The sequence below is a fragment of the Brassica napus genome, chromosome C6, assembly GCF_020379485.1.
Source record: "Brassica napus cultivar Da-Ae chromosome C6, Da-Ae, whole genome shotgun sequence".
NCBI classification, from domain to species: Eukaryota; Viridiplantae; Streptophyta; class Magnoliopsida; order Brassicales; family Brassicaceae; genus Brassica; species Brassica napus.
The window spans coordinates 3,869,092-3,893,698 of record NC_063449.1 but is presented as its reverse complement, the minus strand read 5'-3'; the positions used below and the strand labels follow the sequence as shown (position 1 = coordinate 3,893,698).

At 34.7% G+C, this 24,607-nt stretch overlaps 5 protein-coding genes across 7 annotated transcripts; 3 read left to right on the top strand and 2 right to left on the bottom strand.

The window, feature by feature from the left end:
* Positions 1 to 1,017: 1,017 nt before the first annotated feature.
* LOC106350506 lies at positions 1,018 to 10,998 on the top strand. 3 transcript variants are annotated; one of them, XM_048761211.1, is made up of 3 exons: positions 1,018 to 2,845; positions 9,044 to 9,900; positions 9,990 to 10,998. In XM_048761211.1, the coding sequence occupies exons 2-3, from the start codon at positions 9,046 to 9,048 to the stop codon at positions 10,788 to 10,790; spliced, it is 1,656 nt and encodes a 551-aa protein (XP_048617168.1). In that variant the 5' UTR covers positions 1,018 to 2,845; positions 9,044 to 9,045; the 3' UTR covers positions 10,791 to 10,998. The 3 variants fall into 3 exon arrangements, with proteins under 3 accessions (XP_048617168.1, XP_048617167.1, XP_022560228.2); XM_048761210.1 differs by lacking the exon at positions 1,018 to 2,845 and adding an exon at positions 8,224 to 8,773; XM_022704507.2 differs by lacking the exon at positions 1,018 to 2,845 and having other exon boundaries at positions 8,224 to 9,900.
* On the top strand, positions 4,554 to 7,275 carry LOC111206819. Its single transcript, XM_048759556.1, has 3 exons — positions 4,554 to 4,645; positions 4,705 to 6,178; positions 6,673 to 7,275. The coding sequence occupies exons 1-3, from the start codon at positions 4,554 to 4,556 to the stop codon at positions 7,273 to 7,275; spliced, it is 2,169 nt and encodes a 722-aa protein (XP_048615513.1).
* A 533-nt stretch (positions 10,999 to 11,531) lies between the features above and the next one.
* On the top strand, positions 11,532 to 12,061 carry LOC111206818 (uncharacterized protein At4g04775-like). Its single transcript, XM_022704199.1, has 2 exons — positions 11,532 to 11,687; positions 11,759 to 12,061. Exons 1-2 carry the CDS (start codon positions 11,532 to 11,534, stop codon positions 12,059 to 12,061), a joined length of 459 nt encoding a protein of 152 aa, XP_022559920.1.
* A 392-nt stretch (positions 12,062 to 12,453) lies between these two features.
* On the bottom strand, positions 12,454 to 14,730 carry LOC106453372. The gene has a single exon (XM_013895624.2). It carries the CDS (start codon positions 14,728 to 14,730, stop codon positions 12,454 to 12,456), a length of 2,277 nt encoding a protein of 758 aa, XP_013751078.2.
* Positions 14,731 to 15,561: 831 nt separating this feature from the next.
* On the bottom strand, positions 15,562 to 22,298 carry LOC111207327 (4-substituted benzoates-glutamate ligase GH3.12-like). Its single transcript, XM_022705353.2, has 3 exons — positions 20,524 to 22,298; positions 19,738 to 19,842; positions 15,562 to 17,110 (listed from the first exon to the last, which is right to left on the bottom strand). The coding sequence occupies exons 1-3, from the start codon at positions 20,790 to 20,792 to the stop codon at positions 15,751 to 15,753; spliced, it is 1,734 nt and encodes a 577-aa protein (XP_022561074.1). The 5' UTR covers positions 20,793 to 22,298; the 3' UTR covers positions 15,562 to 15,750.
* Positions 22,299 to 24,607: the final 2,309 nt, after the last annotated feature.

The window sequence follows — 24,607 nt, the reverse complement described above, 5'->3', positions numbered from 1 at the left end:
TAATGATTTTGGCTCCAATCCTAACAAAAAGTTGATGAACTAGCAATCGCCAAGGATTAAATCCATAACAGATATGCGAATCACCAAAGTCAAATTCACCGACCCGATTGAATCCATAAACAAAACAAGAAACAAACACGATTGAATTATGAGAAACTACATAATGAGTCTCATGATCAGGAATCACAGGTCAATAACACATATGTCAGAATAAAAGAAAAAGTAGAAAAAAAAATCTGAGTCGGGTGAAGAAGAAGGAAAAAGAAACCAGGTCGGGTCTGTATATGTCGGATTTGGTTTAAATTGGATTTGGTTTGGTTTAATTGGTTAAAATTGTTTTCATTAACACTAAACCGGCTAGAACCATAGTCTACGGATAATTAAGTTTTGAATTATCGACCGAGGGAGAAATAAATTTAAAGTTTTTATTTCGGGAGTAATAAGTTTACAATTTTTAGTTCATGGAGATTTGAAACAATGTCATAGTTATTTGATGCTATATAATAGTTATGAGGGGAAAATAAATTGTCGACTCCTATTTTTATAATTAAAAGTAATTATTTAAAAAAAAAACTATGATGCCATAATTATAATTTTATTTAAAATATGAGAAAATAATTTAAAGAGAGATGTATAATTATTTTTAGGTTTTAAATTAATATATATATATATATATATGTATATATATATAATATATATATATATATCTAAATTTTGGAGGATTTTCAAAATATATTCTTTAACATTATTATTTAATATTTTATATTCATAAATTACATGAAATAATTACAAAAACCTACTATAGTATATTATCAATCTTTTAAATAAATATATATGTAAATTAGAAATCATAAATATATTTAATTTTATAATATGTAATCTAGAAATTTGTTAAGAAAACATAATCACTTTGAAAAATTCTTTTATGTATTTTGTTTTACTGGTTCAAGTAATGAAAAAATAATACATAGTGAATAATTAATGAAAGTTTTGGTTAAAACGCTTTCATTAATTAGGAACGTTACATAGAGCAGACGATGAAAAAATTAAAGAAATGGGAAGGATGTCAACCACATCATAAATGAGAGATATGGACTTATGAAAAATTAAAAGACAATGTTATTTTTATTTTACTTTTTTTATCAATATAAACAGATTCAACTAAGACTCTGCAAACCAAGATGACAACTCTGCATCCATATGAACGAGGAAAGACGATTGTTTCCTGCCACTTCGGGAAAGACTGTCCGCCCTTGAATCTGCGTTTGGGGTATATGAATGAGTTATGATTGATGAAAACTTCTTTGAAGAATCTTGAGTCTTTTTAATAAGTTGCAAAGGAAAACCATTTTTCTGGTGCTAAAACCATCTTCACCAATTGAGAACAATCTGTTGCAAACGTAACTCGTTATTGAGGTAAATTCTTCATACATTTCATATCCCATATAAGAGCCTTTTTCACTTTTTTCTTCTTAAATAAGACTGTTATTTTAAAAATTGAAAAAAATAAAAGTGAAAGATGGACTGAATATAACACCCCATTTATGGAGCATAGTTACTCTTAATAGACATATCCATTCATTTGTTCATTAGTTTTGGCTGCTTGTGGTTCAAAATTATCTACAAGTGGATGATACACATTTATTTATATTTTGTTGAATGAAAATCGGTAGATGGAGGCTCCACTTAGGTAGAAGAACCACATTTTGGTATGCCTTACATTTAAACCCTTATTATTTGTTACAGTGTACCAGTTTAAAACAAAATACATAATTGTTTACTATTTTTAGTTTGGTTGGTTATTATTTAGTTTTACTTTGAATGTACGATGAATTGATTAGACATGTGGAAAAAAGATTTGGCGCAAATGAATTCCAAAAATATTTACCGGTGAGTTCTATTTTTATTTGTGTACTGTTATATTGGCGTTAGGTTGACTATGACTAGTGTTTTGTGATTTTTTTCTTGTTGTTTTGTTTGTACTTGCTCTCACTGGTGAGTTCTATTTTTTATTTGTGTACTGTTATATTGGCGTTAGGTTGACTATGACTAGTGCTTTGTGATTTTTTTTCTTGTTGTTTTGTTTGTACTTGCTCTTTTTCAAGTAAATTTGTTCCTATGATATTTTTCTTATGTGACTTTTGTTTATTCAATTTTGGTGGATATGTATGTGTTTGCGAAAAGGGCTTAAAACTACCCAAACAATTTTTATCGTGGTAAATACAACCTGAACAAATGATCCGTGCTAAATGTGACATTAATCTGATTAAAATTGAAATAAACTACCTGAAACTTTTTAAATATGCCTAAATCTATATTGACTGTGAAAGAAGTTAGTCAACCCTTAACCAAAACGATCGTTTTGCTTAATAAAAAACCCATCTCTTATGGAGATTCGAACCCTTTCTTTGAAAGAATAAACCAAACACTTTGACCACTATGCCAAAGTAAACTATTCAAAATAAATAACATAATGTGATTAGGTACAAAGACGAGGAAGATCACTAAGGAATAAGAAGAAGAATATGTCGTTGGTGTGGCTAGAAGCGGCTCTGCCTTTGGGAATCATCGGCGGGATGCTTTGCACTATGGGAAATTCTCAGTATTACATCCACAAATTTTATTATGGCTATCTATGAATTTTTTCTCCTTTCTAATTTCATTCAGTCTCTCTATCTTTCTTAAGAATTTGACAATTTAATCAAATTGGGTCCAAATTTGAGTTTGATGATTTTAATTTGGGATTGAGCAGCTGAAGCACATACGGCACGATGCATGGAATGGTGCTATCGAGAGACTCGACAAGAATGTCTTCGAGAAAGCCAAGCTCATTCCTCATGACCAGGTCTCTGTTGCTTTCTCTAAATTGTGATCTTCTTTCTTTATGAATTAAATTTCACATGAAATTCATAACACTGTTTTTGTTGTTATTTATTTATAATTGCTATATATATTATCAGTTGTTTAATTTGGCCTAGTGGTCAAAATCATTTGTTAATTGTCAATAATACTTGAGTTCAAGCCTCCATAAGAGATTTTTTTTTTAATTAACCAAAATGGACGTCATCGTTTCGATTGTATAAGTTAATGGGTGTCTAACTTCTGTCACGGTAAATGTTAATTTAGTTATGTTTTAAAGTTCATATAGTTTATTTGAATTTCAGTCTAATTAATGACGTATTTAGCATGGATCACTTGTTTGGATCGTATTTAGCAAGACGAAAATTGTTGGGTCGTTTTAGGCTCTTTTCCCTGTATGTGATTTTGATCTTTGAGAATCTATACCACTTAGTTATGATATGTTTTATGTGTATAATCATACACCTTGCTTTTCAAATCCCTTCTTATAAACATATCTTATCTGTCTGTTTTTTTAATCAGATTGTCATATATGTATGTATCTTTTAGCACCATATATGTATGTGTTTATTATAAGGTTTATTATTTGTTACAGTGTACGTGTTTATAACAAAATACATAATTGCTTACTACTTTTAGTTTGGTTGGTTATTATTTAGTTTTCTTTTGAATGTACATGAATTGATTGAACATGTCCAAAATATTTATTGGTGAGTTCTATTATTTTTGTTCTCTGTTAGATTACTATTTTTTTGTTGGCTATAGCAACTCTTACATTTGGATTTATTTTGACATTTTTTTTTTTAATTTTTAGTTTCTATTTATTTATTATTTATGTGGAGTATGTTTCAGCATTTTTCTCCTTTTTCTAGAACTGACTGATAGTTTTCTGTTTCTAATGGTTCATTGCTAGGGGTCTGGGTTTATACCTTGTATACAGAGTTAGTCTTAACCATAATTTACCAAAGCATTTGTCTATAGCCAACTAAAATTTTAAGAAACATATATATATAAACATCCAAATTTTTATAAAATATATATATTAAACATTTCCTAAATTTTCTATAATCCTCAAAATTTCAGGATCGGCCTTGTTTATACTTTTTTTTGTTATGAAACTGCATTACAGTTGATTTTGCAGTTTGTGAATTTGTGGGAGCTTGAGACGTCAATGATTGTGGAAGGAATGACGTTGGACATAAAATCTAAACACTAAGTCTTAGGTTTACCATAACAAAGCAGTAATTTTCTTATAAGTTAATATATTAAATGGACTATTAATCCGATTCAACTACACTTAAATATAACACTATAGATTCTTATGACTTGGTGCTTTCGGCCTATGACGGCCGTACAAAAAAAACTTTAAAAAAAAAATTTAGCTAGATATAGAGGTGGCATAACAATTTCCAGAAGTGTAAGTATGATCTTATATATTACGGTCTTTGTTATTTTTTATTCAATTCTATTAGGATAATGATGAAGTTTATACGATACGATAAGTGTAGTTCGTTAGATAAGTTTGAGTTCATGTTTATCTCATATTTTATAGGGAACTCTCCTTGTATAAATACCATTGTAAACTATGATTGGAATAACACAGAAACATTCTTAATATCTTGGCATGGTATCAGAGCCAAACCAAAATTTTTTATTTCGATTTATCTCTTGATCTCGTTCTGCATCTTTAAACAATGGTTGGAACAGAATCAAGCTTGACAAGTAGTGTAGCAGGATCGGTTTCTGCTACTCCAGATGTCCGCATGTCTCCTTACTATCTGCATCCGTCTGACAGTACAGGACTATTCAAACTCCGATTATGTTGAATGGAGTGAATTACGAAAGGTGGTCGAAGCTAATGATGAATTCTCTTCGTCCCAAAAGGAAGATTGGGTTTGTGGATGGAACCTTAAAACGTCCAGTGGGAAAACCTGAAGAGGAAGAGAAGTGGGATATGGTGAATGCTATGGTTATTGGATGGATCTATAGCGCCATGGAACCTAAGCTACGGCCTTCAATATCGTTGGTCGATAGCGCTAAGACAATGTGGGGAAGTCTCCAGAGGAGGTTCTCGGTGAGTGATGATACACATATTCATCAGTTACATGCTGATATTGCGGCATGTAAGCAAAACGGTGAAACGGTGGAAGAATATTTCAGTAAACTCAAAATCATGTGGGATGATCTTGCTGATTTTGAAAAAGGGTTCTCATGCTGTTGCGGGAGCTCAGAGTGTGGTTCGATGTTGAAGTATGAGAAGATGCAAGAAAAAAATCGACTGCATCAATTCCTGATGGGGTTAGACAACTCGCAGTTCGGAACGACTAGATCGAATCTGTTGAGTAGACAAATGGAGCTCAATCTTGACTCTGTTTACTCTCAGATTATTCAAGAGGAGAGACATCTCAATGCCATGAGAACTTCGGACGATAAGATACCGGCTGTGGGATTCTCTGCTACGACCGCATCTTCTCTTGTTCAACCTACTGTGACGAATGCGCAGGCAGCTGCCACAAGATTTACGAAGTCACCGATGGTTTGTTCTCATTGTGGAAAACAAGGCCATGATTCCACGAATTGTTTCCAAGATATTGGTTATCCTGATTGGTGGGATAAGAACAAACCAAACGGTGGACGAGGAGGAGACAGAGGAACCAGAGGCAGAGATGTTCAAGGAAGAGGTCGCGGTGGACGAGGCTCGGGATTTCGAGCTTACAACACACAGATTGCGGAATCTACGCACGGTGTTGACACTCAGGGAACAGGAATTCCAAACTTTACCGCAGACCAGTGGACAACTCTTGCTCAGTTCTTGAACAATCAAAAATCAGCTCAAAACGAGAAACTTACAGGTAAAGAAGAAAAATTACTTTTGTTTGGAAAGGATCGACGGTTTGACATTGTCATAGATTCCGGAGCCTCACATCATATGACGGGAGATGTCAAACTCCTTATAGACGTAATGAAAATTGCACCTTGTCCTATATCTCTTCCAAATGGACAAATTGCGTGGGCTACAAGTCACGGAATTCTGAATCTTGCGGGTCGTCTTGCTTTAAGACATGTGTTCTTTGCACCTTCTTTATCTGTTACACTCATCTCTGTTGCTCAGCTTCTTCGTGCTGTTGAAAGCTCTGTGTTGTTCACTAAAAAGTTTTGTGTGATACATGACCTCGTTTCGAAGACTTTGATTGGAGCGAGTAGAGAGCGTAACAGGGTTTATCATTACGAAGGTGCAGTTGCAGTTCAGGCTGGTCGCATGAGTGTGGATTCAAGCAGAGATTTGTGGCATCATCGTATGGGACATCCGTCATCTAAAGTTCTTTCAGTTTTAGCCTCAATTGGTGGTTTTTCTAATAATTTGGGTGTTTTAGAACAGTCATGTGGTGTTTGTCTGCGAGCTAAACAAACTCGGGACACGTTTTCTCTCAGTCTTAATAAAGCAATTGATTAATTTGATTTAGTGCACTGCGATCTTTGGGGTCCATATCGGGAACCATCAACTAATGGATCACGTTATTTCCTTACTATCGTTAACGATTTCTCGCGTGCTGTATGGACGATACTGCTCTTAGAAAAATCAGAGGCTCCAAATGCACTTAAAACGTTTTGTGCGTTTGTTACACGACAGTTTCAGAAACATATCAAGACTATAAGAAGCGATAATGGTCCAAAATTCTTGTGCTTGCGAAATTCTTTGCTGACGAAGGAATTGTTCATCAGACATCGTGCGTAGAGACTCCACAACAAAACGGCCGGGTAGAGAGAAAACACAGACATATTTTGAATGTGGCTAGGGCGTTTCTCTTTCAGGGTAACTTGCCTAAGAAGTATTGGGGCGAAAGTGTGATGACAGCCACCTACTTGATCAACAGAACGCCTACGGCTGTGTTGAAGAACAAAACACCATATGAGTTGCTCTACGGATCTCCTCTCTCTTATGAAAACCTACGAGTGTTTGGTACTCTCTACTATGCTCGATGCATATCGCGAAACAAAGACAAGTTTGATCCTCGGAGTTCTCGTTGTGTATTTCTTGGATATCCTATGGGTAAAAAAGGCTGGGTGGTTTGCGATTTGGAGTCAGACAAGTTGTTTGTGTCTCGTGATGTGGTCTTCCACGAGAATATTTTTCCATACAGAGACATCTCTCCGACGGACAAATCCTCTGACGCGACTGTTCCTAATCATATGATCCCACAAATAGTGGACATGGAAGATCCTGGAGAGTTGGAAGTTTCTGTAGATACAGTCGTGCCATCGGGTAATGAGCAAGGGGGAGACATCACTGAGACAGGGGGAGTTAGTTCTTCTCCGGTAGAAGTCACTGATCAGGAGTCTTCTTCTGCTACTACGACAGTCCAGAATAATACCACCGCAGAAACAGATGGACACCTAGGACGTGGTAGATGTTAAAAGAAACAATCTGTTTTGCTTTCTCCATATGTGCTTTACTCAGCACAACACAATGATAAACCCCTGAGCTCACCTGCTTCTACTCCGTCTCCATCAAAGTCTGGTACGTCCTTATATCCCTTAACTAAGTATATGTCATGTCATCGTCTCTCTCCTGCGATGCAGAGTTTCTCTGCAACCATCAAGGAGCATTTTGAACCAAAGTCGTATAGAGAGGCTGTCAAACACAAAATATGGCGTGGTTCTAGGAAACATGAGATTGTTGCGTTGGAAGACAGAGACACATGGGAAGTAACAACTTTACCTCCAAACAAACAAGTTATTGGATGTCAATGGATTTATAAAAACAAGTATAATGCCGATGGAACATTGGAGCAACCAAAATCAAGACTTGTTGTGTGTGGAAACAATCAAGAAGAAGGGATTGACTACACTGAGACGTTTGCACCAGTTATGAAAAGTGACTACTATGAGAATTGTACTTGGAGTTGCAGTATCTAGAGGATGGGAACTTTCACAAATGGATGTTCATAATGCATTTTTGCATGGTGATCTAGAAGAAGAGGTGTATATGAAGTTGCCTCCTGGTTTCTCTACGACTGATGACAACCGTGTATGCAGACTTAAGAAGGCCATCTACGGTCTTCGTCAATCACCTCGATGTTGGTTCTCAAAGCTTTCCAAAGCTCTTCTTGAATTTGGGTTCAAACAAAACTACAAGGACTACTCTCTGTTCACATTGACTCGCAAAGGAGCCTCACTGTTCGTACTAGTCTACGTCGACGACTTGATAGTAGGCGGGAATGATTCTGCTCTCATTACATTGTTTAAATCCTACTTGAGCAGATGTTTCCATATGAAAGACTTGGTATCTTGGCAAATTCAATCAACATTTTTATATAAACGGATCTTGTATTCATAGTTATAGTAACTTAGATAAAACTAATCAACAGTTTTTGTTATTACTAAAAGGGAAAATTGGAAATATGGAATAAAAAGACAAGTAGATTGTCCCTTTGCCATAATATGAATTATAAGTTGTCCTAATGCCATAATGTTTTCTGTAAACCCAATTAAACCCCTAATCTAATCTTTTAAACGTTTTTGTTAATTTAATTATGTTAATAAAATATTATTATTATTTTTAATTAATTTAATTATTAAAAAAAAATATATACAAAAGGGAAAAAATCGACTAAAATTTTCCCCAAGCTCGATGAACCCTAATTGCTGTCTCCTCCTTTGGCGATAGAGAGAAAGGACGATTTGAAGGGGATCTCGCCGTCGCCGGTGTCGTTTTGGCCGGTAATACTCCGCCGGTGTTCTTCTTCTTCTTAATCGAAGTGTCAGAGACCTCGTCTCACTTGGCGACTCGTTCTCAATTAAGTCGCCGAAGACCGCTGAAGCTCGTACCTCGCCGATAACTGAACTCGTGCCTCACCGCTCCGCTCTCACTCTCTCAGCCATAGTTTCAAGCAAACCAATCGATTCTCCTCAGGTTTGTTTATGAATTTTTTGCATGTCTTTGTATCTCTTACTTGAGCTTGTTTAAGATCGATTTTGAATGTCATAAGTTTCGATTCTTTTTTCTGTGAATTATTATTTAGGCTTCAATCTTATCAAAATTTCCTACTTTTTTGAGCTTTGGTTAATTTGTTTTTGTAGCAACCGATCTCTAGTAACTCTTGTTTTATCTTGTGAATTATATTATGATGCATGCGTTTATAAATATTGACTGTAGTGATTGTGTTTCTTGCATTGTTTATAGGTATGACGATTGATCAGTTGCCTAAATGCTTATTCAAAGAGGGAACTGAAACACAAGTTGAGAAGGTCAACAACAGTTGTCGAACTTCCATACTTGCGAAGGTGGCGAAGTACTGTCCAGACGAGTACAAAGAAGTGTCGGAGGATCCGCTATTTGCTCAGATTGTGGCCATTCATGTACACAAGCTTCAGTTTTCGGCAAGAGCGATCCACACCTTCGTTTGCAAGCAGCTTCTGTCCGCAAAGCGTTATGAGTTGTGGTTCCATTATGCTAGGAGGCCTCTCAGATTTTTAATGCAAGAATTCTATGCCATCACAGGTTTGAAATACAATGACGAGCCTGACTTGGAGATTGATGACTGGGAATATGATGGAGGGTTTTGGAGTAAGTTGCTAAGGAGACAGAAAAATATTTCGGTTCAGCAAATCAGGAAGGTTCATGTGAAGTTGTGTAATACATGGTCTCGTGTTGATAGGCTGCGGTTGGTCTATTTGTGTGTGATTGCTGGTATTCTTATGGCGAAGGATGAGAAGGTGTGGATCCCATACAAGTACATCAAGCTCGTGATGAACTTCGAGAAGATGAGGAAATATCCGTGGGGTCTTCACTCTTTTGATATGCTGGTGAGTTCCATTATCAACGCTAGGGATAAAGTGAAGACGCAAAACAGTTATGTCGTAGATGGATTCTCGTATGCACTTCAGATTTGGTTGATGGAAGCTGTTCCGGACATTGGGTCTCTTTTGGGTCAGAAACTGAGAGAAGGCGTGAAAACCATGAGGTGCAGAAATTGGAAAGGATCTGCTAAGATTTCCTATGAGGATATTATTACCATAGAGTCTAATTTTGCTTCCACCGTAAGTTCTGTTTCCTTTAATTGATGTTATTGATGTGCATAGTTCTTAAATTGGTGCGTCTTTAACCTGTTTTAATTTTTTTTTTGTAGGGAGATGTGTTTCCATCCATTTCTACATCTGGAAATTTCAAAGACGTGATTACTGATGCCGAGTTTGTTCGAGTCTGTGAGATGAAGGATGAAAGAGTTGATCTAATCATTGACATGCAGCGAAACAAGTATGACTGGAGTAAGCATGTTTGGGCTTATAAGGAAACAGTGAAACCATTTCAGTACAGTTCTGAGGAAGATGGTTCAGATGAGGAAGCGGCTGTAGAGACAAGTGAAACTGAAATTGAAGAAGAAATAGAAAGCACCCGTGTGTCTCCTACTAAGAAGAGGAAGAACAGGTTTCGGGATACTGGTGCGGAGTCGAGGAAGAAGAGGTTACTTTGCCAAAGATCAACCGAGAAATATAGAGATCTTGAAGAGGAAATGAAGTCCTATATCCAGAGTATGTTTAACTCTTCTTTTACTGCCTTAGGCCTCGAGGTACGCGAGATTATTGAAGACCGCTTTACCAAATTAGAGGAGAAGATCCTTTCATCTCAGACTCAGGGTGGTGCACCTGCTAATACTCAGACTCGTGGTACTGATCCGTTTTGGACTCCTTCTGCTGCTGCTGCTGCTGGTGCTGCTGCTGCTGCCATGCTGCCACTGCTCCGGCTTCGGTTTCTGGTCGTCCTCCTGCTCCTACTCGGGCTTCTACTGAAGCTCCTGCTTCGGTTTCTACTCCAGGTCTTGCTCCTTCTCGCAGTGCGGCTTCTGCTCCTTATCGCAGTCGAGCTTCTGCGACTGCTCACAATGGTGGTCCTGCGAATGCTGCGAAGACAAGGTCTCAGACAAAGGTAAACAAGAAGTAGATCATTTTTCATGTCTTCGGTTGCTGTTATATTTTCATGTCTTTGGTTGCTTTTCTTTTTCATGTACTCGGTTTGCGGTTTGTAATATTATTTTAAGAATGATGTTGTCTTTGCTGTGTGTAATAATTATGTAAGGATGATGTTTTGGATCATTTGTGTGATATCATTATAAGGATGGAATCTTTCTTTAAAAAATATTAATGTCATGTTTTGTGTTTCATAACCAGGATGCAGATTTGTCTGATGTGTTTGGCAGCTTATTTAGCACCTTAGATGTGAATATAGGGACCCAAGAGTACTTACAGAAGACAATGGGTAACCTTACACAAGAGTCAAATGTTGACGGTTTTGATCCATCTCAAGACAAGCAGTCCGAAGGACCTTCTGATTTCACTACGCCAATGACTTCTTTTCGGCCACAGATCTTCAAAACACCTTTCTTGATTGATAGTGATGATATAGAAGTTCGTTGCAAAGCGAAAGACTACGAATTAGTTTTCCTTCCAGAAGAGAAATGGGTCAAACTAACTGAATGGACATTGAATCCCACGTAAGTTATTTGAATTGTTTTATTTATTTTTCCTCAAATCTACCTCTTCACTAACATCTCAGCAATGCTTTCTTTTTACAGAGTACTTTCAGTTGTCGAAACCTAAGAAAATAAATTTGAGAGAAAAGGGGATTAGGGTTCTTTGTCTGCGAATCCTGTGAGTCTCGAAACGAATTAACAATGACCAGTTCGACGACTTCTTCTGCTCGTTTTCCTCGCATCTCTAATCATGGTGTGCCCACAAGATGTTGGTGTGGCGAGGGTATAACCACTTTTGGTTCATCGACGGCGGAGAATAGGTATCGACGATTCTACAGATGTCAAATCGCAAGAGATGTAAGTCCATGATTCAATTTCGTGTTCCACATAACACCATACTGACTGTTTTTTGGTTTCTTTTGCTATAGAGAAAAACTGAGAATCATCTATTTAAATGGATTGATGAAGCTTTGATTGGCGAGATACGGATGGTAGATGCGAAACATGAGAGAGTTGCTCAAGAGATTACAAAGTTTGAAGAAAGGGTTATTGAAAAAGTGAAGTCCGAAATTGTTAGAGTTGAAGCTGAGATGTCAGAAAAGTTCAAAGAGAAGGTGAACTTGGAGATTGCTAGAGTTGCACAGGATATGAAACAGAAGCTAAAGATTACGACGGTTGCTATGGTTGTTGTGGGAGCAATCGTGGGAATATGGACTTCTCTGACTGTCTGAGCAAGTTTCAGTGATTGGTTGCTTGTCGTTTGAGTTTGATGGGTTCAAAATAGCTTAAGATTGCATTATTGTTTTCATTATGATCGCCTATAATACACTTGATGGCTTCTTGTTGACTCTCGGTTGCTGACTATTATCAGCTTCAGTTCACATTCTAATACTTTTCTTCTCCTTCATGTTGTTTCAAAGCTAGTAGCTTCAGTTCACAATTTTCTTCTCCTTCATGTTGTTCACGAAGCTAGTAAAAATACAAGAGAGATAACACGATGTCTAATATCCATAACCAAGAACAAAAAAATCCAAAACCAAGCAAAAAGAGTAAATCAAGTAACCAACACCATAATGAAAAACAAGCTAATCAAAAGCAAGAAAAATCCAAAACAACGAACTGGCTAAATCACTCTGTCGCATGTAGCTCTGTTATGATTCTCTTCGCCACATCGACTGCATCTGCGCCTCTTCTTTTCTTCAGCTCCTTGCGATGAACGAAGTTTGTCTTCGACCGTCTCGTATCTGCGCTTTCTTCTCCTTCCTGCTCCTCTTCTTGATTCAGGAGGTTCCACATTAGCATTCCAGACATCATCTGGAACAACCCAACTATCCTCCGGAACACCTATTGGATTGATAGTTTCTTCATAAGCTGTTCTCCAAGTGGAAGTCGTGTACATTTCATCCGTTAGTGAGGATGGGGCTCGACCAACTGTTAAACCAGCGTTGATTGCGTGTCTACATGGGATTTTCAGTAGGTCGTATTTCCCACATGAGCAGGTTCTTCTATCCAAATCAACCAGGCAGTCGATTGTATCTCCGCGAACAAAAAAACGGTACTCATCAACTGGCTGAACCAGAAACGTTTTACCCTTATTAATCCGCCTGTCTATCTTTTTCTCGTTGGCAATAGTTAATGGTTTTGTGTGCTTCCTGCTTCGTGTGCGCCGTTCGAAGAACCAACGGGTCAGCATTTCTCTGATGCTATCCAACAAAGGAATGACTGGATACTCTCTTGGTGTGCGCAAAGCAGAGTTTATTGATTCAGCTGGGTTAGTCGTTCTGATGTCATACCTGAATCCTGGAAACTGACAGCGCGCCCACTTTGTAACATCTGCATCTGTTAAATATTTTCCAATAGCTGGACTAATATTGCAGACAGCTTGGAATCGCTTCTGAAAATCAATGACTCTATAAGCTTTAGAAGCTTTTGCAATCAATCCAGCCAGTCCCTTTCCTCTGTAATGTGTGACCACATTATTCAACAAATGGTGGATGCAAATTCCATGATGAGAAAGAGGATACACATTCTCTATTGCCTTACAAAGTAAGGCATTTCTGTCTGACACAAAAGCTAGAGAATGCTCGCCCGCAATAACAACCTTTAGCTGTCTCATAAACCAATCCCATGAACGATCATTTTCTGAGTCCACAACCGCAAACGCAACAGGATACAAGTTAGAGTTTCCATCTAAAGCGGTCGCAGCAAGTAAGACCCCTTTGTATTTGCTCTTCAAAAATGTCCCATCTACCACAAGAACTTGTCGCATGGCTGTCTGAAAACCTCGTACTGATTGGCCAAACGAAACGAAGAGAAATCTGAATCTACCATCAACATCGGTTTCATAAAACGTATGCGTTCCTGGATTAGCTTCTCTCAGCATGTGCAAGTACTTTGGAATTTTTCCGAAACTCTTCTCTGGAATACCTCTAACCATGCTAATTGCAAACTCCCGAGCATCCCATGCTAAGGACTTAGATATCTCACATCCATGTTCCATCCTCATAATCTGTATGACATCATTTGTTTTGGGACCTTCTTTCACACCATCATACCTATGCATTATTAGACTGCCAATTGTCTTTGCAGAAGCTGTCCGACCACCATTATTCATACTCGACGCAGCGCATGTATGATCCGCCACATATTTTTTGATGATGAAATATGTGGAACCTGATAACCCCTCAGCTCGAACACTCCATTTGCAAGGGTTGTATTTGCATCGGATGTACCAAAGGTTTCTGTCAGATTTCACAACTTTGTAATCGAAATTATGCGTCATTGCCGACATTTCCATAGTTGCTTTCAACATGGTTTTGTTTTGAAACGTTTCACCCCTCTTCACAACATCCACCATAGAAAACCGAACACTTTTTCCATTATCGTCTTCTTTTGCTTTAATGGCGAGAACATCATCTTCTTTATTGGCGTTTGAGTTGGAATTATCTTCAACATCCTTGCTTGATTCAGATGAACGAACACTGTCATCTCGAGGTGGAAACGAGGAAGGTTCACCTTGTTCTCTGATAGGCGAGCTAGATTTCTCATTATCAACCCCAATGTTGCTGTTGTTTCCACTGATAGGTGAAGTAGACACACACAAGCTTGTAGAAGTTTTTCCACGTACATAAGTAAGAAATTTTTTGACTTGCCGATCACTCTCAATGATAACCAGGGGACAGTCTATTGAACCGATTAACTCCATAGGTAAGTAGCTTAACTCAAGCTCGACAAGGTTTTGGTCAATTCCAAAATCTTCTAAAACCATACGCCTTAGGTCTTCAAAGGAACTTGTCAATTCCATGTACAATACTCTACCTCGTTTGTTCTTATCAACCGCAAATCCCCATCCTTTAAGGGGATCAAATTTCCACAACCCACAAGAAGCATAGATATGCATCTTCTTCAACAAGAAATTCAAATTTTTTGGATGAAAAATATCAAAATCCTCTCACCAAGAAGAAGACCACGATTTTTAAAAAAAAAATTTACTTGGAATACACGAAATTTAAGGAAAATAGATTTAGAAGATATTCTCTTACCAGATTATGGAGATATTTAAGGAAAATATACAATTCGAAATTCGTAGAACGTACATTACGTTGTCCGAAGAATAAAGGAATGTGGTAGATTATGGAATAATATTATGGCAGACTCGTGAAACATGGCAGATTTTGTCATTTGGCCTCTGTAGTTATATTAGGAAATAATAGTTAATCAAATCTACCGTAGTTCAGAAATAAAAGTTATGGTAGTCGTTTACTTCTACCATGTCTACCGAAGTTCAGAAATAAAAGAAAGAGTAGTCGTTCAATTCTATCATGCTAGAATTATAACAAATGGTCGATTTAAAGTTCTGTTGTTTGCAGATATTTATGTAGTTAACCGAATATGCAATCTACATCCTCGTAGACACTAGATTATGTTTTCTGCCATCGGTAGACCAAAATATGAAATTGTGTTCCACAATTATTTAGTCAACCAAAGTATTTTTCATATGTTTGTCTCTTGTTTATATACATTTTGTATATTTTTCCATATTTTTAGGATTCTTAAAATAATTGATATGATTTTTCAAAGTTCATCAGGGGTACCTAAGTCCAAATCTGACCAAAAAGAGATTTATGGCAAAGGGACAATGTACTTGTTTTTCTATTCCGTTTTGGCAATTTTTTCTAAAAAAGGATACATAATACATCATACCGGAAGAAAAGGAAAACAACATAAAACTAAATAGATTTTGAAAATTGAAAACCCAAAGCAACATTAGAGTAAGAAAACACATGTAAAAAAGACTAATACAACGTCTTTCTTTTTTGTAAAGAGCCTTGACTAGTACAACGTTCTTCCCTGAAAAGGATAAGGATACACTGCACCAGATGTTTGTTACATAAAACCATAAGAAAAGACATGCAGACAACTATGAGTCAAGAGGAGGAGATCTTTCACTGTAGAATCGAGAAAGAACCTTACTCTCAAGAACCGCCAAGGCTTCTGAAGAGTTGATACATATGGGTGTCTTGTATTGAGCCGTCGAACCACCTTCGGAGGTGAAATATTCCATGAGAGAATCGAATGTTCCTTTCTGCACCACTCTTATCTCTAGAGCTCCAATGACTCCACCTTTACTCCTAAGTCTCCTATAAAGAGCATCAAATGATTCCTCTAATACAGAGCAACATTCCACCAATACCTTTTTATCAGGTTCAACATCTTTGATGGCTCTAGCTTTGAGTTCCCAGTAGAAAACATAGTGACCTGGAAAAGTGGAGACATCAGCATAGCATGTGAAGCCCATCAGCATTACATCTGAAGAAGACTCAAGAACAAGACTCGCCCGAGCCAAAGCCTTTAAAATGTCTTCCTCAGTTGTCATCTCTGTTTCGACACTTAAAACAATATTCTTTCTGCGCACGAATCTAAATTGAGGTGTACTATTGTAAAACCCAACAACCTGTAGAATATCTCCAATCAGATATCTTGTTAAACCGAAAGAATTAGTGACCACAGGTTCATAGTAACACCCTTGTTTGACGTTCACAAGATCAACAATGCTGGCTATGTCTCTCTCATGGTCAATAGGTAGGAACTCAAAGTAGGAGATGTTGGGCAAAAATGTGTAAGAAACATCTTGTGGTTTGCTAAGAGGATCCACGTTAAACCCAAACGTACTTTCAGAACATCCATATACTGTGGAAACTTGGGGAAGTTTGTTGGAATAAAACTCCAGTATTGGAATGTATTGAGCCATTTGTCCTGTAAAAATGGCTTCCAAAGACCTGGATTTGGGCCAAAGCCGTGTGATGATACCTTCCCATGACTTGTGGCTGCATATTTTTTCAATCAAATCCGCTAATTCAGGATTAGGTCCTCCGAGAATGACCGAAACAGAGTTTCTACAGTTCAGGTCAGTGATCCAGTCGCTAACATGACCTGATCGGATATTACTACACAACTCCTTCCAGTATTTTTCAAGAAAATTGATTGCTCGGACCAAAGTATAAGCAAAAGAAGCACGAACTTTCACAACTTGATCTCTCTGACAAAGCCCACACAGAAGATGACAATACATACTTTGGTTGCTATCCGGACACAAGGTGACTTGGTCGGGGCTTGTGACCTCTGACTTACCTTTTGATGGCCGGTTTTTGAAATAGTCACTCACTAAAAAACATGTAGATACTGTAGAAATGGGTAAGCCGGAGAGGGTTGTGTATTCTGGTTTGATGTAATGAAACTCCATTGATTTTCCTTCTTCGGCGCTTGTGTCTTTTGAATGCCTACAAACGAAGTGATATATGTTAAAATATTCAGAAAATTATAAGCGGGTGATCGGTAGCTGCTGTAGGTGCTGTCCACAACCCTATTTATTTTTACAACACCAAATTCAAAGCAATCAAGATTTAAATTTTTTTTTGAAACCACAACTCTTGAAATAACCTAAAGCTGTATAGCACTAAAATCTAAAGCCACAGCATTTCTACAGCAAAAATTTTTAAGCTACAACCATTACCAATCGGACCCTAAATAACTAACTTTTCTTATATTTAAATATGATTGATTTTTTACTGATTTTTTTTCGCCTTTTAATCTTCTATATATTAAAAGAAAAACGTTAATATGTTCATATTATGTTCGCCACGTGGCAGCCTCACATCAATTTAATAATGAATACGCTGACGTATCAAGTGCAAAGAGCTTCTTACCCAAACTCTACATAAAGATACACAATATACTATTTTACGGTTTTTTCAATCTAAACTCACATGCATGATTCTACGGGTTATACAAATGTTCTACATAAAAAGACAATTTGCAAAAAATTCACTAATGTATAGTTTTATTTTTACTTAGTTTTAATTTTAAAATTTTATCTTTCATGTGTTTTTCTGAACAAAAATTTATTTAAATGTTAAATAACGGTATCTTTATATATTTATAAACCATTTTTATATATTTTTACATACACATACATGTAGGTGTTGGCACGAATCGGATATTCAGGGTTTTGGAGGTATTATGATCCGATCTGTTTCGTCCGAAAAATAATTATCCGATTCGATTAGATTCATAGCCATCTGCATATACGGTGTCCCGGATATTCGGAAAATTTTAGATTTTTAACTAGTATCCAATTCGATCCGTAAAAATAAATTAAAAATATAAATAAAATAATATTTTTATTACAAAAAAAAAACTTATTTACTTTTTTGAATACTAATAACTAATTTAATAAATTAAGTAAATAAAAATATTGGAAGATTCATATAAAGTATAATATTTATATAACTTATATATTTAATTCATTAAATATATGTATATATATATGCATATAACAGATCAGATCGGACATCCGTTTAATTTTTTTTTATTATTTATGATTTGCTTCGTTTTTTACGGATATTGCATATTAGTATTTGCTTTGCTTCGTAGAGCTACATATTTCTATGTTTGAATCGAAAATGATAACAAATCGAATCAAAATTTACAGATATTTTTCTCAGCCCTACATACGTGTGCACATTAACGTGAGCACCTATATACATAAATATTCACTACAAGTGAGGATTCTAATTCTCTTGGAAGTTGGAATATTTTTTTTTTAATGTTTCTTTTCACCATCGACCAAATTGTAATGAAATAATTTGTCTTCATAATTTTCTTTTCTTTTTCTTCAATTATTATCTAAATTTAATTTGAGTTTTTATGCATTTAAAAATTATAACATGAAACCATTGGTTCGACATCAGGACTGTCTAAAATTCATATAAGATAAAACCAAACAAATAATAATAGTATTTGGTTATTATCGAAAAAACCAAAAACCTCAAGCATTTTAACCGAATAAACAAAATAAATATTGATTTAGAATAATAGTTATATTTTAGTAGATTAAAAACCAAAAAATTAACCTAAAACCGAACCGATATCCATATTAAGCAGACCTAATATCTTCTTATCTTAAGAAATGACAAAATTAATAATCTTATTTCGCGTAAGACGTAGATTATTACCTAGTGATTCATTTATAAGTTAATGAAAATGTTCACATACCTCCTATAAAATCAAATTAATGGGACAGTTCAAAGTTTGACGTAACTACTTGGACATGACAAGGCCTCAGCATTTTACCTCAACCAAATATCTGAACCGGAACCGAGTCAATAATACTTGATCCGAAACCAAATCAAATTTGTAAGTATTTAATTGAGTCCAAAATTAGTCTATCCGAAATAACCAAAACCGAAAAGAATCAAAACCGAAAAGTACCAATCCAAATAGACCCGGACCCAAAAAGAACCGATTCTAATAGACCCGGTCCCATAAGAACCGATTTATACCTGATCAGAAACATGAATATCCGAAACTATGATTTTATGTATTTTATTTTCTATATTCAATTTTATAATTTATTTGAAATGTTTTTACTATTGTTTTAATAAAGTAATATGAAACTTTAAAGTCAAATTTAAAGTTTAAAATATTTAATTTCAATTATTACTAGTTTATTTTTAGTTATTTTGCAAAATTTTAGATAAATATAACGGATTTCGACTAAATTTTGATGGAGTTCGGATATTTTATGTCTTTTTTGAATCCTAAATATCTGAATCAGAAATGGATAGCTATGGACCTGAAAGTTACAAGTTTTTTATAAGTATTTTAATTATATACATGAAGTGAATCCGAAAGAACCGATTCGAATCCGAACCAAAAATTTCCAAACACATAATTGGATCTAATTATCTAGGATCCAAAGGACCTGGATCCAAAAGGATTCGACACCAACCTGACCTGATACCCCAACGCCATGCCTAGACATAATGAGAGAGCGTAGAGCCAAAACGTATCCCATTTTCTTAGTGTAATCATTATAAATTGTGAAAAACACCTAGAAAATATTTACTTGGACATAACGAGAGAGCGTAGAGCCAAAATGTATCCCATCTTCTTAGCGAAATCATCGTTCACAGGGAAAATCTTTTGTTTCCCCTCCCCTGAAGTTCCAGAGCTACACACAGAAAATTCAAAATTATTTAAAATCAAGCAACTATCACCCTATATATACTATTAAAGCAGGATCTTATTGTCTTTTTTACTTTAGTCTGCCATTTTCTTTACTAACATTGCATGTTTCATTAAAGACAATCAAGTAATATTAATAACACATCTATATTGGACCATTTTTTTTATCAAGCCTACTGTCCACATCAGATCTCTCTTGGGCCATTTGGGCCGATTAAGAAATCAGATCCAATTCTCACATTTTTTTTTCTTTGGGCCATTGAGTCCAAGTTCAAATAATTTTTTTCCAACCATTCTTAATTAATTTTTTTTTCTTAATATAATTTAAGCATTCATAAAAAAAATTGATTTTTTCATTGAAAAGTATAAATCTTTATTAAAAGTATATAATTATTTTTATTAAAAATATTAACCACATAATAAAATTAATTTATCAGAGTTATACCAACTTAATTCATTAAAGAAATACAGTTTAATTTTTTAAACATAAATAGTCATTTAAAATGAAACACGATAAAGAAAGATAAAAAGTTTAAGTCTTTTATAAAATAAAACACAAATATATGAAATATGACGCTAAATATTTGTCAATTGAAAAAAAAAAAAAAAATAAACCAGCGCTTTGAAATCGTGGATCAAAATCTAGTCATGTTTTTAAAAAGAATACCTTCGGAGGAATTTAGTTATTGGTCCACCCGAAATAATCTCTGACGGCTCTCCATCCGCGACACGTTCAATATAAGGCTTCATATCTTCATAGCTCACCACCGGTACGTGTTTCTTGAAAAATGTTTTATCCGAGCTTCCATGAAGAAACTGTCGCAGGTACTCTGTTTTGGCGTTAAGTGTAAGTATCTCCTTCAGTAAATCGTTTTGTATCTTCTCTGCGTTCGTCGTTACCTCTTCCAGATCGCTGAGTTTGAAGCTCGAAGTCATTTTTGTTTGGTTATGCTCTCATTCACTTCAAGTATAAGGTTCTTTATGTGGCTAGTAGTATTTTATAGAAAAGTATTCAAGCGATTTGATTCGATTCGATTGTATTTGTATATTTTAATTTGCGTCTATCAAAACTTAGAAATTTGTGTAAATTGATTTCTTCAATAACATATGGTACTGTCAGATACATCAATTTATCTCTAACTTTAGGAGAGAGGAACAGACTATGAGAGAGATTATGTGAATCGATCAATTAATTAGCAAGGGCATGTGACACTCTCACTATCAAATACATTAATTTATTTGTACTAAGATGTAGGAACATGCTAATATAGTAATGTTATATTCCACATGTTGGTATACCGTGAGAAATTCTTTATCAATAAAGGTTTACCGTAAGAAATTAATTTTTTTTTTTCTTTTTCAATACTAAGTAATTCAATTGATCAAAAACACAAATGTTTGGTGACAGATACCGGATCTATCACAACCCCCAATTGATGGTGTAAAGAGCTCGTATGAGCAACAGAAACACACAAAAAAAAACCGTTGAACCAGAACATAGTTCATGGATTAATTGAGACGAACTTCCGTAGTCCCCGCTCTTTTTTTCAGTAAGAGTCGAAGCCACGAAGGATCCCTAGTGGAAATGTATGATTGATACCTTTATTCAGAAGTCATGCTATCTGCAATTCTTGTCGCTATTTGGTTCTTAATAAGAGATGTATGCTCAAGTGACCAGAAGTTCATGTTAGCATAAAACTGACTGGAAAAAAGCAAAGATGAATATCTTGCTTAATCCTCATCTCAAGATAATCAGAAAGACCGATGAAGCCACAAGTACAATTCATCCAACCCACAACATGACTAGAAACACTCTATCTGACAAGCCACTTTCCGTAACTGATGCAGCATATACGGATGTTGGCGGAAATCTCGCGAAGATCTCAGGGCTAAGACCTTACAAAACTTACTCCGCACGATCTTTCTCGTTTAATCTTATCGTCAAGAAGAGAGACAACGTGTTGTTTTAAAACGAACTACATGTTGTTTAAAATATTAAAAAACATGATGTTTTTGAATTAAATGGGCAAAAACGTTGGGCTTAATTTGGTCCAAAAGAACCATATTGAGCCTATGGCCCTTCACCAAGCCCAAGCCAAGCTAGACGGCGGCGGTGCGCGCGTTGGGAGCTCTCTCTTCCTCTGAGCTGTTTAATCAAGTGAGAGTGTGATAACATATATATATATATATATCTCACTTTTGCTCCTCTTCCCAAAGTGGGACTTTGTTTCTTTCTTTTCATTTAGCACAATTAAGGCCGATGTCCATTTCTTTTCACTAATTCACAATTATTCAAATAAGCCATGAGCTTTAATAATAACTAGATTTTGACCCTGCTTTAAAAGAGCTAGATTGTCTATTTTTAAAGATTTTATTTTATAACATACAAGTTTTACTTGAATTTGTATATAATTTGTTTTGTAACATTTTTAATAATTATTTGCAAAAAACATTATTTAATAGTTTTTTTATATGTTTTGGATGACCAATATCAAAAAATGTTAATTTTGTGAAAATAATTATTAATTTTTTCAAAATTTAATCAAACTCAAAACTCATAAACTAAAACGTTTAACATGAGCGTATTGAGCCCAAATCGCATCTAACTATGATAGATTTATTGAACCTTAAATATAGATTTTATTTACTTGTTTAAATATCTATTTTTTAAATGCAAAAAATTTGTAGCCACATTTGGAAAATCGTATGAAATATGTTTATGTGTACAATTGGTTACATGATATGGATTGTTGCCTAAAACTATTTAAAAAAATCAAAATAATGAAATGAAGAATAAAAAAGATGCCATAATTATAGGAGTGTATCTATTCTAGGTGATTTAAAAAAAATAAAGAAAAGTTTACATTAATGAGTGGCATGCATTGTAAATAACTCTAACTAGATTCTGATCCGCGCATCCGCGCGGGTGTTTTTTTTTAATTTGAATATTAAATTTTATTATTATTTAACAATTTTTTTAGGTTTTTATATGTATAACCTTATATTTCAAGTATTGCATTTTCATAAATTGATCCAAGTGATATATTATATAAGTTACTTTTTCTTTGATCCATATTGTGTGTGCCTGAATAATATATATTATATTTGTTTAGGTAAAAAAATTATGATTAGATTTTTGCAAATAAATAAGTATTTTGACCCAAAATTAATATATTGTATTCTGATAATATTTTGACCAAAAATAAGTTTAGTATTTTAATATGAAGCTACTAACCTTATTTTTTTTGAATCTTATAGTTTACTTTAAATATAGTTGGATAGATTATACATAAATGAAAAAACTTCACCTTAATATTTTTAAAAACTAAGCTATTGTTATATATTTATACTATTTGATATTTTATAATTGAAGCATTAGAATATCAAAAAAAAATCAGTTTGGTTCAATATATATATATATATATCTTATTTAAATAATATATTATAATGATTATGTATGTATAAAAAAAATATTAATCAACAAAATGAGGCTTTATACTATTTGATACTTTATAGCATTAGAATATAAAAAAAATTCAGTTTGGTTATATAAAGAATATATTATAATGATTACGTATAGATAAGAAAACATATGAAAACATATTTCTGCAATCTAATTAATACATATTTGACTGTCATAACTTTTTTTGCAGGTAAATATTGTTTACATATTTGCAAGATTTTCTAGAGAATAGATTATATTTTAGTTTACTTTCAAAATTTCCTAGTATGTGATACAAACGAACTGGTTGGTTACTCAAACCGTACAATTTAAAGGGAAATCTGTTTTTTTAGAGCAAAAAAATGGTAATTATGTCCCTTTAGACTAATCTATACTACTTTATGTTCTATTAGACTATTTTTTTCCAAAATGGCAGGAATGCCCTTAAAATTGTAAATTTTTTAAAAGATATATATTGAGTTCGACAAGGGGGATCGATCGATCCCACTTTACAAGGTATAGTGGATCGATCGATCCCGATCATTATTCAGAACAAAAAAAACGCGAAATATATACTGCTCGACCTGGTCCATTTCACTCGATCGGCGAAGGTCGATTTACACGGATCGACCGATCTGTAAGGATAGATCGATCGATCCCGTGCCCAGGAAAGAATCCCAAATCGAATTTTTTTGGTTTTGTATGATTATATCTGGATTGATTCCCACTTGATTTGAACCGACCAAGCATGTTTTCAACTCTTTAAACTCGATTTCTCTGGGATGAAACCCATAATTTTCCATTCACGAACAAAGGGGGAAAAAAATCAAATTCTCACCCAAGTTCATTAACCCTAACTCACTCAATTTCATTATGATTTGGACGATTATTTGACCTAACCCATACGATTTCGTGAGCTTTTTACGAATCTATTACTCTTTAGTTCGTTCTGCAAAGGTTTTTTTGTCGCTTTTTTTTGTTCCTTTTTTGTTTTTTTTTTTAAAATCGATTTTTTTAAAAAATATAAAAGTGAATATTCTCAAATATTTTGTTTCCATATTTTTAGGAACTGATTTCTTATCCGTAGAATACAACTAATATGTAGAAATCAGTTTCTACAGTTTTTTAGAATTATAGTAATGTTTAGAATTTGATTTCTACATGTTTTAGATTTATAGTAAATCTGTAGAAGTCGGTTTCTACATGTTTTAGAATTAGATTAATGTGTAGTTTTTGATTTCTAAGAATTTTAGAATGGTAGGTTAAGCGCGGAATGTGTATTCTACATATTTGTAGAATACTCCTATTT

Excerpts from the sequence above, each read along its gene's own strand:
- LOC111206819 (XM_048759556.1), top strand. The coding sequence starts at position 4,554 with ATGGTTGGAACAGAATCAAGCTTGACAAGTAGTGTAGCAGGATCGGTT. Across the intron at positions 4,646-4,704 it reads TCTCCTTACTATCTGCATCC|GTGGTCGAAGCTAATGATGA; the intron begins GTCTGACAGTAC and ends GAATTACGAAAG. Across the intron at positions 6,179-6,672 it reads TGGGACATCCGTCATCTAAA|GGTAACTTGCCTAAGAAGTA; the intron begins GTTCTTTCAGTT and ends TTTCTCTTTCAG.
- LOC106350506 (XM_048761211.1), top strand. The coding sequence starts at position 9,046 with ATGACGATTGATCAGTTGCCTAAATGCTTATTCAAAGAGGGAACTGAA. Across the intron at positions 9,901-9,989 it reads AGTCTAATTTTGCTTCCACC|GGAGATGTGTTTCCATCCAT; the intron begins GTAAGTTCTGTT and ends TTTTTTTTGTAG.
- LOC111206818 (XM_022704199.1), top strand. The coding sequence starts at position 11,532 with ATGACCAGTTCGACGACTTCTTCTGCTCGTTTTCCTCGCATCTCTAAT. Across the intron at positions 11,688-11,758 it reads GATGTCAAATCGCAAGAGAT|AGAAAAACTGAGAATCATCT; the intron begins GTAAGTCCATGA and ends CTTTTGCTATAG.
- LOC106453372 (XM_013895624.2), bottom strand. The coding sequence starts at position 14,730 with ATGCATATCTATGCTTCTTGTGGGTTGTGGAAATTTGATCCCCTTAAA.
- LOC111207327 (XM_022705353.2), bottom strand. The coding sequence starts at position 20,792 with ATGACTTCGAGCTTCAAACTCAGCGATCTGGAAGAGGTAACGACGAAC. Across the intron at positions 19,843-20,523 it reads ATAACTAAATTCCTCCGAAG|CTCTGGAACTTCAGGGGAGG; the intron begins GTATTCTTTTTA and ends TTCTGTGTGTAG. Across the intron at positions 17,111-19,737 it reads CGCTCTCTCGTTATGTCCAA|GCATTCAAAAGACACAAGCG; the intron begins GTAAATATTTTC and ends CTTCGTTTGTAG.